Genomic DNA, 17,708 nt, shown 5'->3' on the forward strand with positions numbered 1-17,708 from the left:
GGAATTGATGGGGAAACTGCCCAAGGTTAAAATTGGGAACGGAACAGGGAAACGAATTGGAATCAGAATTGGTGAGTGATGTTGAAGATGAAGCTCAAGCTCAATGTGGGTGTTATCACTGGGATGACTGATGGGTTTTAATGTTCAGTTGGGGGGTGGTGATTGACTCTGCTACTTCTAAAGTCATCTGTCAAATGTGGTATTAACTGCAGCTGGTCCACAGAGGGGGGTCCAACTTTTGTACTTGTAGATTTTTACATTTTTTACAGGGGTTTCTTATTGTTTGAAAGGGGGGGGGTTAGGTTTTTTAAAATATGTAATTGCTTTGTGAAGTGCCAATCTCAAGAGGAAATTAAGTTATGGCTCATTTAAATTTTGTGACCTTCAATGTTAAAGGACTTAATAATCCAATGAAAAGGAAGGGAATATTGGCATATATAAAGAAAATGAAGGTTGATGTTGCCTTTTTGCAAGAAACTCATTTGTCTGAGAAAGAACATATGAAATTGATGAGAGATTGTGTAGGACATGTTTTTCATCTCCATTTAATTCGAAAGCTCGAGGTGTTGCTACTTTGGTTCATAAGAAGATACCGTTTCAGTTGGAATCATTCTCTGCCACATTGGGTCGAGAGCTGTTGGTGAATTGTAAAATTTTTGCTGAAGCATGGACTTTGATGAATGTTTATCCACCCAATGAAAATGACGAAGATGCTATTTCTGAAACTTTTTTGAATCTGGGTCAAGCTAATGAAAATATTTTGGTTGGTGGGGATTTTAATTGTGTGTTGGATAAATTTCCAAAAACTGTACAAGGAACCAAAATGGCTAAATGGATGTTACACTCAATGAAAGATTTGAATTTGGTGTAAATGTGGAGGAAGTTAATTCTGACAGAAAAAGACTTTTCTTTTTATTCACCCAGACATGATCCTTTTTTGAGAATCGACTTTTGCTTAACATCAGCACAATTACAGGGTAGATTTATACATGCAGAGTATATGAGTAGGATTTTATCAGATCATTCCTCATTGTTAAGTAGAAGTACACAATCCTTTTTCCAGACATCTAAAATCCGGAAAGCTCCAAACATCAGCAAGTGGGAGAGAGATGGCAGCGCGAGTCAGGCAGGTGAGGAGTGGAGCAAAAATATCAGTGTGACTGGAATGGCGTGGGGGTGGATACAGCAGCATAATTTGGGTGGGCTTAAATCTGGCTTTCCAAAATCCAAAAAAAATCTGAAATTCAGAACACAGTGACCCCCCCCACCCCCCAAAGGAATCTGGATAAAGGATTGTACACCTGCACATGTTCTGGTTTGCATAATGTAGACACCCCTTACCGGTGAAGGTTTAATGGGATGTTATTGAAGCAACCAAAGTTTCTAAGTTAAATCAAAGACCATATTCAATCTTATTTGCCAATTAATACATATTCAGTACAAAGTAAATTTGTTCTGTGGGATGCTTCAAAAGCTTATTTAAGAGGTCTGATAATCAATTATTCTGCAAGAATTAAGATGCAGCATTTGGCAGAGAGGCAAAATTTGGAGAAGGAAATAACAATTTGAGAGAAGGAATTCCAACGAAATTCGACTGTGGATAAAAAGACTTTTTTGATTCAGTTGAAACTGTTATAATATAATGCAAACATATAAATATGAAAAATTAATACAATGATCTAAATAGAATTACTATGAGTAAGGAGAAAGAGCGCATAAAGTTTTGCTTGGCAATTAAAGACTGAACAGGCATCAAGGACAATAAATGCAATAAGAAATAATAAGAGTTACTTTTAAACCTCAGGAAATGAATGATGAATTTCACTCATTTTACCAGAATTTATATCCTTTTGATGTAAATCAGGATGAGGAACGTGTTGAGTTTTTTTTAGGTAGTTTGGAGTTATCGGTTTTGGACGATAAAGATAGGACAGAATTGGAAGTTCCTTTCTGTGATTTAGAAATTGAAGAAGCGATATTGAATATCACCTGGAGAAGATGGGTTTACAGGAGGGTTTTATAAAGAATTTTATGAAGTCTTGTCTCCTGTTTTGATGGATGTTCTTAAACAAGTGACAGAAGAGCAAAAGCATTTCCAGAATCCTTTTGTAGAGCTAGACTTAGTTATTGCAAAAAAGGAAGAGCCCCATTGAAAATTGCCTCATATCGACCAATATCGTTATTAAATGTAGTTTATAAGATAGTAGCTAAGGTATTGGCTAATAGACTTGTGAAGTATTTATCATGTTTAATACATGTTGATCAAGCAGGTTTTATTAAGAATAGATTTTCTTCTGAAAATATTGTTAGACTGTTGACGTTGATTCATGTGTCAAGACATTGTTTGAATCAATCAATGATAGTGGCATTAGATCCAGAAAAAGCCTTTGATCGAGTTGAAAGGTACTTTTTATTTAAATACTTGAAAGATTTAAGTTTGGACCTTTTTTGCCTGGTTGGGTTAAAGACTTCTATAAAAATCCCTTGGTGAGGATGTTGACGAATGGACAAATTTCAGATACGTTTAATTTAACACGCTCCACTAGGCAAGGTTGTCCTTTGTCACCATTGGTAATAGAAACGCTAGCCCAAGCTATAAGACAAAATGATAAAATTAGTGGGATTAAAATAAAGGAAGAGAATATAAGGTTCCTTTGTACCAATATATTTAACAAATCCTCAGTAATCGTTATGACATCTGCAAACCTGTTTGGTACAATATGGAGAAATGTCTGGTTATAAGGTTAATCGGGATAAGAGGAAGATATTACCAATTACAGAGGAAGATTATCCTGCTTGTAAACAGATTACACAGCTTAGATGAAAAATGAAACTTAAATATTTAGAGGTAATGGTTCATGTGGATTATCAACATTTGTGTAAGTTGAACTATGTTTCTCTATTGATAAAATTAAAGCTGATTTAATCAAATGGAAAAACCTTCCTTTGACATGAATGGCACATGTGAATTGTATTAAAAATAATAATTTTCCTTATATTCAATACCTTTTTCAATCAATTCCATCTTCGCTTCCAAACATATTTTTTAAAGAGTTATGCAGCAATCAGAATATTTTTATAGAAAGGTACATTGGCTAGAGTATTGATGCAAAACTTAACATGGCAATATGCATTAGGGACGACAATGGCCTCATTTTCAGAATTATTCATTAAATTATTAGTTAATTATCAGTTAAAATTTATTAATAGGATGTTCAATGTTAATCAACCTCCACACTGGGCTAAAATGTTATTATCACAGATTTCACATTTTATTATACATCAGTGTATATTTAGATGGACTCCTCGTCTTTTGCATTATTATAATGTGCCAGTATTATGACATTTATGTGATACTTGGTATAAAAGAAATCTGGCAATAGGAACTGGAGATAAGGTTTCATTCCAAATTCCATCATATCAGGATAAATATATCTCCTTCTCGATGAATAATCTCAGTGTTTAAAGATTTGCCAGATGAAAGGTGTTCAAGTGTTAGCAGATTGTTTTGAAGATGGGATATTTTTTTCCTATGTTAGGTTTCAGGAAAAAATTGAGGTACTGTTAAATTCTTTGCTTGCATATTTTCAAGTACATGCTCCAGTAGTGAAGAGTTTTGGGCGGGAATTGAACATGCCTAAGTTAACTAAATTTAAAAATTTAATTGTAAATAGGGCAGAAAGGGATTTATTTCAGAAATGTATTCTTTGTTGCAAGAAAAAATGGCTAAACTGGATTTAGATAAATCAAAGCCTAAATGGGAGAAAGATTTATCCTTAGAATTATCCCAAGAAGGATGGACTACTCTGTGTGAAGATAGTGTGACTAAATTTGGTGAACTACAATTTTCTACATCAGTTGTATTAAATGCCGGAAAAGTTAAAAAGATATGGATTTAGTCATTCAGATTTATGTTTTAATTGTGGGACTCAAATTGGTACTTTTTTTTTCAATTCTGTCTGGTTGTGTGATAAAATAAGTCTTTTAGGATAAAAATTAAAGAGTTTAAGACGGAATTATTGGAGACTACTTTAATGTTAGATCCACTGCTTTTTTTAAATGGGGTATATTACAACTTTAACAATGGGTTTAAGAATGGATAAATCTCAAATCGAGTTTATTCAGTTAGCATGAGCAGTGGCGAGGGAATGTATTGGGATTACTTGGAAAAATTATGTGGATTTAAATATGAATCGATGGCAAAATGAAAGCTTGTATTTGTTTGGAAAAGATAACAAATTACGTGATTTTTTAAATGTGACATTTTTTAAATGTCCTTCCTGTTGGGGGAAAAAAATCAGACCAACATTTCAGCTGATTCATCCAGGGTCACATCTTGAAGATGGAGACCAGAGTTGATCTGGTTACACCGGATGAAATCGGGATCAGTGCACCGTACATGAGCCATGGCATTGAAATTGATGTCAGTAGTTGTATGTAATGTCGCACCTGGATTGGGCACCAATTCGCTTTCTCTCAGCTGTCACGTGTGTCCGATGAAAATTGAAGGATGAAGTGCAAGTGCTGAATCTCCCTTGGCAAGTAGAGATACAGTATGCATAAGAGGCTGGTGGTCTGTACAAATGGTCAAAGGATGACCTTCCAATAAAAAAGCTGAAATATTGGATTGGAAATTGGGATCCATGAGGGAATTACAAAGAAACATTTCCAAATTGTATCTTCTACTTCAAGAGGAATCTCCAAATCCAGACTTGAATAAATCAAAAGAAAGATGGGAATTGGATTTGGGAACTGAAATTAACCCTTTTTTCTGGTCTGACATTTGTTGGGACAGTAATTCATGTTTTTGATAGATTAGTTAATTATAACTTATTCATCAATTATATTTAATGGCACATCAATTAATTTATTCCTAATTTTTCAAATTCATGTTTTAGATCTGAATCCCATCTTAAAATTGATTGTGGGGAAATGCAAAATTGTATTTCCTTAGCAAAGGTGACTTATAATATTAGAACTGGGTATGATACCTACTTCAAAATATGGAAACCATATTTAGATATGGGTTTGGATATCTAATGTATTCACTTCTCCACCCCACCACCACTTTTCTTTCATCTTAATGGTTGAACCTTATCATGTTGGTTTAATTCTACTATTTTATTAATATCCTGCCTTTCCTTTTGGGAGGGAATAGTTATCACAGGAGCTTTGCACCTAGGTCTGTATTTTTTTCTTTTATACTTTTTTTCTCTTCTCACTTTTATGTACAGTACAACATTTATTTTATTATTCTATTTTGATCATTGAACGCATCATTTGGATACGATTCTATTATTATATTGAACTGTATACAAAACTATAAATATATATTTTTTAAAACAGAAATGTTTCACTGCGAGATAGATAGCTAAGAGTTCTTGCCAAAATGTACTATACTTTGCCTGAACCGGTGACCGCTTGGCTGAAAAAAAACACCAAAGGTTCCAATTGCCCACAGACTAGCTGTTCGAACACTGCTCCCACAGCACTGACAGATGCATCTGTTGTAAGAGAGCAAGGCCTTAGGCATTTGATGTACAAGCTTAGTGACATTTGCAAGAAAAGTGTTCACATCATGGAAAGCATACACAAAGTTAAGGTCTTTTTGAAGCAGACATCAGATCCTTTGAGTCGTTCAGCAAGAGGTAATAGAGATGCTGTGGCATTCACCAGGGAACAGCGATAAAAATTCCTCATACCTAAAAACCATCACAATTGGCCAACCTTAATGGGGGGAGGAAATTCTCAAAATTCACGCACTTCTCATTCATCAGCCAAAATACCATGTTCCATAACTCTACGTCCCAAAAATACAAGAACAGCAGCTCCAGAAACACTTTCCTGGGATTGATCACGATGCCACATTCCTCAAGCCTCGGAAACAATGAGATAAGGTGGCTCTTGTACTCCTCTTCATCCACACTTACAACCAGAATCTCCTCGCTCAACACAAGCACCAAACAAAACTAAGGCCGGTGAGTTCGTGGTCCATGAACCACTGGAATGTCTGAGCTGCATTCCATAGACCGAATGGTATTCTCAGAAATTCAAACATGCCGACGGGACCATCACTGCTGTCTTCGTGACATCCGAAGACTCAAATGGAATCTAATAGTAAGCATGTACGAGATCTATTTTAGCAAATGCATATTTGCCGTGGAGGTTGGCTGAGAAGTCTTGTCAATTTGGAATATTGTATCAGTCAGGCACGGTGGAATTGTTCAGGGGACGATCATCTCTGCAAGGCCGCCAATCCCTAGTATTTTTCAGAACCATATGCAACCGTGAAGCCCAGCAGCTGTCAGATCTGTGGACGACACCCAACTCTTGCCAATCCAATCTTGCGATTTTAAGATAATCTGGGGGCATTACGACCTGTGTCTCAGACCCTGCCTTTATATGGTGGCTTATTGCATGTCTGTACACCCTTACGATGGGGTCACGAGGCGAGGAAAACACTTGCGCAAGGCTTGGAAAGGGCAGGAATCAGGTTGAAGGCTTGTCAGGCAGCAGATGGCATTGGAAGGACAACAAATGCAGCTCAGTTGCATTCAAGAGCTGCAGTCCACACAACAACGTTTTTTCAAATACATAACGGAAAAATGTGACAAGAAATCCACTCCCAAAATGGAATTTTCCACATTTAGAACTGAAAAACCACCCAAAAAGATCGCAAGACAGAAATGAATCACGAGTAACATGTGGCCATGTTTGAAAAAGAGAATCATTTGTAGCTGAAAGAACACATGACATATTAGAAAGACTATGTTCCTCAGGGATTGGAGGGACCAGCACTGATCCAAAGTGACAGATAATTTTGGAGTTTTACATAGAGATGGCAAACAAATAACCTACTCCAACAATTGCCTCGAATTGTTTCCATTTTTCTCAGTTGCCTTCGATAATCTCTCTCAAATGAGAACAAGACCCCAAGACAAAAGAACAGAACCAGGCCACCAGGCCCATCGAATCTGCTCCGTAAATACACACTGAGCTACTCTACACTCCTTCCAATTTCCAGCCTTTTCCGCATATCCCTTCATGCCCTCACTAATGAGAAACATGTCTATTTCTTGTTTAAATACTCCCAGTGATCTGGCATCCACTGCTGTATGAGGCAATAAGTTCCACAGCTCCATGACACTCTGGTGACAGAAGTTCTTCCCAATCTCTGTTTTGGATGGATAACCTCTAATTTTCTTGTCCTCGATTCACCCACCAAGGGAAACATCTTACCCGCATCCACCCTATCTAAACCTTTCAAAATACAAAATGTCTCCATGAGCTTTCTTTTTTAATTTCCGATACCCCAATGAATACAATCCAAGAGCTGTCAAACACTCCTCGTACATTATATTTTGTATTCTGGGAATCATCCTCATCATTCTCCTCTGAACCCTCTCCAACAACATCACATCCTTTCTCAGATAGGGGGCCCAAAACTGCACCCAGTACTCAAAAGGAGGTCTCACCAGTGCCCCATAGAGCCTCATTAACATCTCTTTTCCCTTGTACACTATTCATCTTGAAATGAATGCCAACATAGCATTCGCTTTCTTCATTACCAATTTCACCTGGTCATTAACTTTTAGTTTTCCTTGCACAAGGACACCCAGGTCCCTTTGCACATCCAAGGTCTGAATTTTCATCCCATCCAAATAGTATGCTTCCTGTTTATTTCCACTGCCAAAATGTACAACTGTACATTTCTCGGTGTTAAATCTCATCTGCCATCATTTTGCCCAGTTTCCTAATCTGTCAATATCCTTCTGCAACTTTACGGTTTCTACAATTCCTACTCTGTCCCCTATCTTGATGACCTCCGCAAATTTGGCCACAAAACCATTTAAACCACAATTCAAATCATTAATTTATTTTTCCTTGGAATATATCTATCCTGCATTCCTTTTATTACTGCCACATGCCAATCCAGAATCGATCATGACTGAACCTGAACATGTTTATTGCGATGAACTTCTTCTAATAAAGGTTCTGGGTTTAATTTTTTAAAATCCCGTTGTGGTTCCTCTTCATCAACTCTTTGGAAGCTGAATTCACAAAATTTGCCAAATATTTTTTCAGCAATAATTCTGTGGTACAGAGGATTACTCATCTTTCCTTGAGGTTAAAAGTTGCATTTTGATTTTGTTGTCTCAAGTTGAAGGCTGATTAAAATGGATTCAGTGATGATGGCCTTTAACTTTGCATTATTGCTGTGGCTACACAGCTTGAATGATAAACTGGTGTTTCTACAGGGAATTAACTCATGGAAATGTTCTAAACACATTCATTGGAGATAGACCTTTGTGAAAAGTTTATTGCCCATCGGCAACAATCCTTGAAAAGAAATGAATCATCACCCAACAGAGCATAATCCCATCTGTCAGCACATGGTTCATACACATCACCCATTATTCCCTCTTGTTCATGTGCCCAACCAAATGCCTCTTAAATCGTGGTGATTTCACCACTATCCTGGCAGCGTGGGCCAGACCCCCACCGCACTGTGCAAAAACCTGCCTCACTTCTCTCCTTTTCCCCTCTCAGTTCAATATAGGCATCGTAGTATTTTAACATCTCCCACAGGGGAGGGGGAAGAAGAAATCTATCTTCTCCAGGACTACAATAATTGGATAAATTTCAACCAGGTCATCACTCAGCTTCCAATGTTCCAGAGAAAACTATCCAAATTTGTCCAACCTCTCCCCAGAACCAATGCTCTATCCCAAGCAACCCCCTGATAAACTCTTTTTGTCATGCAGCAACTAGAAATGCAGAAAACACTTGAAATGTGGTCTAACCACGTTTATGCTTCATGCCCTGCTCAATGAAGAATACTTTCTTTAACACCCTACACTTTTGTTGCCACTTTCAAGGAGCTCGCGCTTGCACCCCAAGATCCCTCATTGCAACACTACTACAACTCTTCTCAAAGTGCAAGACACTTGTCCAGATTAAACTCCATCTACCATTTCTCTGCCCACATTTATAAGTCATCTGGTTTGGAAGGGGAAAATATGAGGGGAACTGAGTGGATCAACAGGACAGAGAGAAAACCTGGGGGGGTGTGGGCTGGTTACATGAACTTGGACAATTCCATATTCATACCATCGATTCACAAATTCAATAAGAGATGGTTCCTTTGTATTTGACCTCACCCAGACAATGGAGGAGGCAGAAGTCAAAGGTCAGTGTGGGAATGGAATGGAACTTAAAACACCTTGTGACCATGAGCCAAGATGGCCACTGTGATCCAAGTGGAGGCGCTCAGCCAATCTGTCATTTACTCTGGATTGGGTTTCTTGCCACGGAGGGCACGGACATGGTTGGAGGAGGTGAATTTGAAACTTACCCTTCATGAGAATCCCTGGATGGTGGTAACTGATGTAGATTGCAGGAGAAAATGCCCGAGGACTGGGAGGAATTAGGAGTTGTTATTAGTTGAAAGATCATCACCAACGAGTACGAAAGTAGCTTCAGTCTATTCTCCCTCTCAGAAAGATTTAGTTGATAAACAAAACAATCTTTCAGCACAGTCAGGGGCAAAAGGGCTCTTAATTTAGTCTTACAATCAACAGACTTTGAAGTTACCCACCGTAAATGACTCAAAATTCAATTCTAGATTCACTTCTGGTGGAAGTATAAGAGCCAGTGGCTTGCTAAATCAGATGAGCCTTATTCTGAGTTTCCATTTTGACTTTCACACCATCAAATGCAAGCCCCAGTTTTTTATCCCCAAGTATTTTCTATCCTTACCCACTTTGCAACCACACCTACCTGAAATTGGAACAAACAACAGCTAATTTTAACATGTATAAATCATATACAAAATAATTTACCCACATTTTCACATCACTGTCGCCACCGAGTGATAACCTGTGCCCGTCAGGAAACTGCACCAGCCACGAAAGGGTGCTATTTACCTTGATGTGACTGACTCTTTTCCAGTGTTAATTTTAGACATAATGACACATTCAACATGCACAATATTTCTTTTCTTACTGACGAGAACTAGAAAGCATTGTGTAAAAAAGAGAAAAGCCCGTCAACCAGGAGATACAAACTCCTGACTGCAATGTTGCTGTGCACATTTGCTACATTATTGAAGTCTCACAGTACTTACAACAGATATTCAAAGTCAAGCAATAACAGAAATAACAGAATATTACGGCACGGTACAAGCCCTTTGACCCACGATGTGTTGATCTTGATATTTCTAACAAAAAAATAATACCCTGTAGCGGCTACTGCGGTAGATGCTACTAAATAAAGGCAAACACATACAAAGGTAGTCAACTCAAGACTGGTTTATTGCAGACATACACAGACCTTTTATTCCCTGCCTGTCAATGAGAATATTAGTGAACACCTTCCGGTCCACAGGACCAGCAGGTTAAAGCTACGAGCCATTAGTGCCCCATGGCTTTAGGCAGGGGCTTCATCTGATCCACTCACTGTACTTTGGTACCCAGCACTGTTAGCCCGCGACGTGTCAGGTAAGTCTGTGAACTGATGGTGGTGGTTTGTAATACTGCGCTGTGTATCCGCTACAACCCTGTTTTTCTTTCACCCATATATGACTGTCTAAGAGTCTCTTAAATTCTCCTTACGTGATATTGTAATGGATAAATATATTTGGAGAATTTGGTAATATTTGGTATTTTGGTAAGATTTAGAGTAGGTTACATACATACACACACATACATTTTAAAACATCTTATTTGAAAGACTGAAGAAATATTGAAGATCTCTGGAGAATGTTCTGCACATTCACAAGTAGGTGTTAATCAAATTGATGTCATAAAATGAATGACCATTGTTTGGAAATGGAGCCAGGCTGGCTACAAGTACCTTTCTGCAGGCTGCTTACAGGAAAGTCACTCCTAGGGTTTGTTTATCTAACACTAGGTTAAGCAGAAGAAAGAACTCCTGTTGTTTGGAATAAGAGGAATGGAACTCTGTAGTAGCTTGCAGAAATAAGTTACCATCTGGAAAACCCTAACGGGGCAAAGTTCATCAGTGAGACATTGAGGTGACTAATGGTGGTACCTCAGTTGTGGAAATCCTAGAACAACACATCTCTCTCTAAAAACCCTACAAGAACTATCCTGAGCGGTAAACATTTACCTTTCGAGCACCAAATCCTGTTGAAATTTATACACATTCCATTCTGTGCACAGCGGAATTGCCTGCATCCAGAGAACTTGGAAGAAAGAGAAGTAAGATTGAACTGTGAACCAAATCACTTTTCTTAAATTTAAACACATTACAAATATGTGCACTTAGAATTAAAAAGGGGTTAATTTGGGTTTGTTAAGTATAGAGTTAGGTTAAATTTTAATTCTAATTTAATGATTAAATTTGATTAAAAATAACTTCTGTTTTAAAAACCACTTGTCTTGGTGAATGTCTCTTGCTGCTGGGTTTTGGGATCCTTTGGGCTCTTAACAATATCTGCTTGGATAATGACATTGGGCCTGTTCAAAGTAGGAAATGGCTTCTACCAGCAGGAATTTCTATTTGATAAAAAAATATTGATAGGTGGCTGGCCACATACTTTTCCTAAAAATTAATACCCTCTCCCTCCCTAAACCACATTCAGCCCTGTGACATCTTTCTCCGTTGCATTACTGGGACCACCAAGGACCTGACCCATTTCCCATCTCTCCTTGTAATGCCAATAATGGCAGCTGCCATTAAGAACTGACAAATCACATTTTAATTCAGCAAGCAAGATGAAAATCATCCTGACATACTGCTTAAAAAGAAGGGTCAACAAACCTTCCTAATTTTGTCACTTCAATTTTATTTTGCTTCCCATGGGGCATGAGCAAAAACTGTCCTATCAATTGGCTCACCAAATTATGAGTAAAATCATGATTCCTGTTCATGAAAACCCATAATTTTCAATGTTACACAGATAAACTAGGAAGAATTCTGTAATAAAAGTTAATAAAACATTGAAAGAATTTCTCCCTTATCAACGCTGAGATTGTAGCGCACCAGGCAACTGGGCAAGCAAAAAAGGCCAAATCACTGCAACACTTGGACAGTCCAAGATGAGAAGGAGCCTGGGCCTTGCACCATGTGCGGGCTGAGATGCCCTTCACTTCCGCGTAGCGGCCAGCCAGCTGGAGAGTGATGCTGGAAGTCAGGGGTACGTCACCAGAAGTGGGTGGGCCAGTGAGCACACGTGGGGAATTTAAACCAGTCTTTGTTTTACACTCACCTTGGGTGGATGTCTCTTTATTTGGTCGCACTGCCGCAGCGGATGCTACAAATGGATAACTTCTTACTTGCTGCAACCAAACAGGTCTGCAAGATACACCAACCTAAATAGAAAACAAGACCAGAAATCTCAGAGATCATAAATTCAAAAGGATTGGTGAAATCTTTACTCTGTATTTTTAACACCAAAGTCCCTATATTTTTAAAGGCATTCGATCAAGTAACTGAGAAACATTACATTTTAAACACATGGTACGTCAGGATCAGAAGGATTGGAGCATTATTGTTCAGGTGACACAACTTTAAAAAATAACATCTAGCTTTATGAAGAATGTGATACTACAACAGGAAAAACGGATGGAATCAGACACATTCTATGAGCATTGGGAAGCAAAAAATGGATTGGTTTTCCATCCCTTCCTCAGCGACCCAATGACCCCGACAGGTCCTCCCCGACCTGCGACCATAGTGTAGTCCAAAGGATCAATCAGACCCCACAATGGTCGCAAGTCGGCGTTTTTCCCCCGTGCGAGGAGCCCTAAAGTCTTGTAGGAGTTTATAAACAGTTATTATTTTAATTAAAGGAATTTAGTCCAAAGGTCCCACAATGGTCGCGTCGGGGGGGGAGGGTGGGTCCACGATGGTCGCAAGTCGGGGTTTTGCCCCCGTGCGAGGAGCCCTGAAGTCTTAGAGCCTATTTTTAAAATAAAATGATTTGACAAACGAGAACAGTCACAGGATTGACTTTGTGACTCAGGGTCAATTAGCTGGGGGCAGCCATCTTAATTTCTGTGCGCATGCGCCAGTGGTCAGTTGCCACTAGCGCAAAGGGTTCGCTTCGTCGCCCTCAATCGGCACATGCGTATCTGCAACATATGCGCGAACTCACCACGCATGCGCAAACCAGACCTGCCAATCACCTGCCCCGGCCCCTTCCCGCTGCAAGTAACCCCGAGGCCTCCAGCCTCGCCCTGTCGGCGGCATCAAACCTCGTATCGACGCCTCGGCTCCACCCAAACACCCCGCCGGTACCGGACGCTCCCGGGTGGGGCCCGGTGGGGTGCGGGTCGCCCGCTTTCCCTGGACCGCGCCACTGTGGAAGGTTCCGGCGCCTCCGCCAACTTACTCCCATTCGCGCCCGAGGCGACACGACGGACCCCGAGCAGACGACGCTGCCGCAAATGTCCCGCCTCCTTACAGCAAGAGCCAATCAACCCGCGAACCCGCCCATCAATCCAACCCGACTTCAGCGTCCAATCAAATAGCGGCCTCACCGAATCAACCCATTGCCTCGCGTAACTGAAGCAACCAATCAGCGAGCGAGCGAGCGAATACACAGGTGAACCCAATCAGCATCAGAAGACAAATCAAGCAGTCGAAGGATCAGAAGACCCTTCGGCCCTTCCACTTTTTACTAATCCAACAACAATCAAATCCTTGGGAAACACAGGATCACTTTGTCTTGGCTCCAGGATTCCTCTGATCTCAAGCAATACATTGTACCCCAACTGCAAGGGAGACTATTTATTCTCAATCTTTCCTTCATATTTATTACCGCTTCCAATTTAATGTCTGCTACTTTTTTCAAAGTATCTACATCTAAGTTCAATGCATATGATCCCTCTACGAGTGGGTACGGCAATAAACTCATCACAAGTCCATGGATCCCAATTTCAAATGCACCTTCAAAAGCGGAGAGAATTCCAAGGATATTACATTTTCATTGAAGACATTTCTTAAAGTCTAAGCAGCTGATCGGTTATTGGGAAATTGTGACACTTGGTGTTCGGCTCCTTTGCATTATCCTCTCTCGAACCGTGCTGCTGTGTCCTCTCATAATGTTGTAAGGTCATCTCCCTTTTTACCAACGACCAAGAGATCCACATTCAAACTTTCCTTCTATCACCTGCTTAAAACACCCCAGAAACAAATCTGACGATCTTTGTGCACTTCTCATGCTTCAGGTAAGGAAACTGTACACGTGACTCCCGAGGTAAGATGAGCAAGACCATTCGATGTGAAATTGGAGCGTGCGCGCTACTGTGATGGGTGGAAAGGTGGACACACGCCCAAAAAATCAAAGTCAAAGACTCCTTTATTACACTCGCAGCTCTGCTTCTGTTCTCTCCCTGCTGCTGTCGACTGGAGTGATGTCACATCCATGCCGGCCTCCAATTGTTCGGTGTTCCCTTCTTTGTTGATTCCTGCCGTGTGCGTTGTCCCCTGGTATGAAAGTTGTTGGTCCCCGTGGACTCTGAACAGTTGCCACATTCGTCGGCCATCTTGTGTACAGGGTGGCATCCCAGTTAGCATGATGTCCCACCTCCCTAGAACCAGCGCTGTTCGCTGCTTTCGGTCGCCTATATCTGGGTCGTGGGGGCTGAATTTGCTAATGTCCAGATGTGCTGGTTTGAGGTGGTCAATGGTGAAAGTCTCTTCCTTCGCACCGATATCCAGCACACTCACCATGATGTGTGGAATGAATGATATACACCCGTGAAGTCGAAGTCGAAGACTGGTTCGTTGAACTGGCAGCTCTGCTTATATACTCTCCCGCTACTGATGACAGGTCTTTCGAGACGCCAAAGCCAGCCTCGGATTGGTGGGTGTTCTCGCCATTGCTCATTGCTTCCCACTGTGCGGGATGTCACCTGGGACAAAGATGATTGGTTGCCGCAGGATCTGTGTAGTCACCGTGTTCGCCATCCATCTTGTGTACTGGCTTTTGTCCTGGTGAGCAGGCTGCCTCAACCATATATTGTGGAAGAATATGGACCCCATATTTACAAAGGTGGCTCTAACATTCCCTTTCTCCTTAAGGCCTCAGTTTTTGAAAAGGAACGTTAAAGTAATTGGTTCTCCTGTTGGGGGTCCCTTGTCCTCATTTTTCTTCTTTTTCTTTTAGCAAGGGGATGGAGGGGAGATGGGGTGGTTAAATGGGGGGGGCGGGATTTCTTTATTCTTCCTTTTAACTATGACAAGTGTATTTATATTTTATTTGTGTTATTATTAATTGTGTGAATTCTTTGTGGATTTTATTTATAAATAATATTTTTAAAAAATGATCAGAGGTCAATCCACAGGACGTAAAGTGGGCTAGAGCAACACTGGGGACACCCTCCTGCTCCCCACCACCCCAAATATCAATGTGATCCACTATGATCATTGACAAAATCATCGAGGCCCCCTTCACCCGGCCAACAGCATCATCCAGCTATTCCCGTCGGGAAAGAGATCCAGGAATTTCAGAGCCAGTACCACTAGGCCCAGGAACAGCCTCTTCCTCCAGGCAGGGAGAACGTGGAATGATTGATGAGCTGCTCATACAAATAGTCCTCGACTCTGCTATTTATTCAACAATATCGAGTAATTTTTCTGGACGTGCTGCACATGTATCATTTGTCTGTTGTGTGAGGGCTTGGTTGTGTGTTTGCGTATGTTTATCCCAAGAACTCTGTTTTATCAGGTCGTACTTGTGCTATCCAAGGGTAATAAATTTGATCTTGTACTCTGGAGCGGGTGCAGAATAGATTTTCTGGATCGGAGAATGTATCTCATGAAGCAAAGTTGACTGAGTAGGGCTTTTCTCTTCCCCTCCCCCCAAGCCCGCAAAATTGACTTTATTTACAAATTATTTCCAAAGAGGAAGACCGTTCCAAGTCTTTTCTCCTCCTCCTGTTGTATCCAGATATTCCCTTCACTACACATTGCTGCATACGTCTCTGTTTACCTTCATTGCCACCACTTTGATACTGTGTGGTTACTGCCCCCCTCTGCTGTTGGAGGATTTCCCCTTGGTCTCAGCCTCTCAGTGCACGGTTATGGAAGGATTATGATCCATCCTCATAGAGCCTTCGTGTTGGCTACGCCAAGCCTCCGTGCATCCCTCAGCATGTACCCCTGCAGCCTGGAATGTGCCAGTCGGCAGCGGTCCCTCCCCGACATATCCGCTTGCTGAAAGATTGACAGGACACGTTTAACGTAGAACATGAGAGCACAGTACAAGCACTTCAGCCCGTGATGTTGTGCCGACCGATGTATTCATACCAAAATAAAAATAACTAACCCCTTCCTCCCTCATAACCCTCTATTTTTCTTTCATCCACGTGACTCAGAGCCTCTTAAATGCCCCTAAGGTTTCAGCCTTCACCACCACCCCAGTTCTAGGGCTCGTCCCATGTCCATCACCTGGTACACATACACTGCATTCCCTCCCCTTGTCACCCTCCTGCTCCCGCCACCCCGAGCCAGTAGTGAAGGTGGTTTCTGTCCCAACAGGTGTTGCGGACCTCATCCAGGGAGCAGATCCGGGAGATGAACCCAAACTGCAACGAATTCAGCTTCCCGCAGATCAAAGCACGTCCGTGGGCCAAGGTGAGTGACCCGAGGTGAACCAGAGCTCCAGGGGTGGTTTTGTCCTCTGGGTCCTTCCCTAATACTGTCCCCTGTCAGCCACCTGGCCCTTCCCCAAAGCCCTCATCTCCCACCAGGCCTGTCCCCAAACCCCTCCCCCTGCTGAGATCATCCCCAAAATACAGTCAGGCCTGTCAACAAAGCCCCTATTCCCCACTGGGCCCATCCCCAATGCTCCACCCATTGCTTGGACCGTCTCCAGAGCTCCTGTCTCCCACCAGGGCTTTCAACAAGCCCCTGTCCCACAACATGCCCAGCCAAAAGTCCCTGTCCCTGTCCCCCACGCCAATTCGCCTGTATCCAAAGGCCCAACATCAGGTCTGTCCTCCCACCAGACCAGTTCCCTCACTGGGACCCTCTCCAATCGATTACCCATAAAAACTACCCCACCAAAGTTCTTTAACCTTCCCCTTCCCCCACCCACAGGCCTTGGTATCTGAGCTGCTCCTAGGACCCCTAGACAGTGGAGATGTGGGGAGGGCAGTGGTCCATCTCCTTCCCGTTGACAGTGTCCCATACCTTCACAAAGCTGGGGAATTCCCTGACCCTTGGCACACAGATATCTATCCCATCTGAGCCAGTCCTCTCTCTCTCTCTCTCTTTCCCCCCACCATCCTGGAGAATGTGGCCCAGTTCAGCTAGCTGCTACAGTACACACTGCCCTTCACCTGTTCCCCAGGACTCCTGCTCCCACTTGTCCTTCAACGAGCTGTGTGCCCACAGCCAGGAGCTTCCCCCTCCTAGTTACCCTTGGCCCTGTGGGTGAGTGGGTGGGACATGACAAGGGTTTGTAGGTGGTGGAATTGGGGTAAGAAAGTTTGGGTGAGACCTGGGAAAGAGAACGGTGATCATCCAGCCGGTGTGAGGCATTGAAGATGGAGTCAATGGGCAGTCCCCTGCCGGGTCCATTCCCCAGCATGTCTATCTCCAAAACGGACCCCGCCAGGTCCATCCTCAATATCATCCCCTGCCGGGTCCATCCACAATCCCGTCCCCTGCTGGGTCCAACCCCAAAACCGTCCCCCGCTGAATCTGTCCCCAATACCGTCCCCCGCCGGGTCCAT

General features: G+C 41.8%; 1 protein-coding gene across 1 annotated transcript; it reads right to left on the reverse strand.

Moving 5' to 3' along the window:
• Nucleotides 1–2,378: 2,378 nt before the first annotated feature.
• LOC138745202 (uncharacterized) lies at nucleotides 2,379–16,176 on the reverse strand. Its single transcript, XM_069902261.1, has 6 exons — nucleotides 16,099–16,176; nucleotides 13,221–13,424; nucleotides 12,233–12,335; nucleotides 11,131–11,206; nucleotides 5,401–5,504; nucleotides 2,379–2,593 (listed from the first exon to the last, which is right to left on the reverse strand). Exons 1-6 carry the CDS (start codon nucleotides 16,174–16,176, stop codon nucleotides 2,472–2,474), a joined length of 687 nt encoding a protein of 228 aa, XP_069758362.1. The 3' UTR covers nucleotides 2,379–2,471.
• Nucleotides 16,177–17,708: the final 1,532 nt, after the last annotated feature.

Source organism: Narcine bancroftii, chromosome 11 (assembly GCF_036971445.1).
Source record: "Narcine bancroftii isolate sNarBan1 chromosome 11, sNarBan1.hap1, whole genome shotgun sequence".
NCBI classification, from domain to species: Eukaryota; Metazoa; Chordata; class Chondrichthyes; order Torpediniformes; family Narcinidae; genus Narcine; species Narcine bancroftii.